This window comes from Galeopterus variegatus, unplaced genomic scaffold, assembly GCF_000696425.1.
Source record: "Galeopterus variegatus unplaced genomic scaffold, G_variegatus-3.0.2 Scaffold1571, whole genome shotgun sequence".
Taxonomy (NCBI): domain Eukaryota; kingdom Metazoa; phylum Chordata; class Mammalia; order Dermoptera; family Cynocephalidae; genus Galeopterus; species Galeopterus variegatus.
Window position 1 is genome coordinate 189,696 of NW_007727682.1, and position 632 is coordinate 190,327.

General features: G+C 52.7%; 1 protein-coding gene across 1 annotated transcript in view; it reads right to left on the reverse strand.

The window, feature by feature from the left end:
• The window catches only part of VAMP8 (vesicle-associated membrane protein 8), a 4,518-nt gene continuing 3,886 nt past the window's right edge, over positions 1-632 (reverse strand). Inside the window, exon 3 of the mRNA XM_008577740.1 lies at positions 1-439. Coding sequence (XP_008575962.1) covers positions 296-439 — 144 coding nt within the window. The 3' untranslated portion in view covers positions 1-295. The remainder of the gene's footprint in view (positions 440-632) is intronic.

Here is a 632-nt window from a genome sequence, read left to right on the forward strand (position 1 = left end):
TAGGGATACTGAAAGGTCTTTATTGCCCACCAGCTATCAACAGTTTCCCAGCCACCTGCTGGGCCCTCTGGGTCTTTCCAACCCACTGTAAGGACCCATGAAATGCAGCCCCAGTCCAGCTCTCTCCTTCTGGGTACCCAGGGGCTCCCTGGGGCATACAATGTGGCAGAGGGGCCTCAGAGTGAGGGGCAGGAGGACCGAGCAGCATTCTTTTGAAGGACAGGAGAGAGGGCTCCTCTTGTTACCCCTTATGGAGGGCTGCCCCAGAAGAGGAGGGTGGGGTGGGAGGGGCTCCTTAAGTTGGGATGGCTCCAGTGGCAAAGAGGATGATGAAGAGGATGATGATAAAAACAATCACACAGATGAGGACAATCATCTTCACGTTCTTCCACCAGAACTTCCGAGCCACCTTCTGTGATGTTGTCTTGAAGTGCTCTGACTGTTGGGGATAAGGTAGAGTGAGTGGGCCAGTGGCTCCTCCCACTGGAACACAAGTACAGAGGCCCATGGGCCATACATCTAAATACTTACATTATAAGTTGAGCTAACAAACTGTTAGATAAAAGATGCTCTATCCTAGGGCCGGCTCATGGCACACTTGGGAGAGTGTGGTGCTGGTAACACCAAGGCCA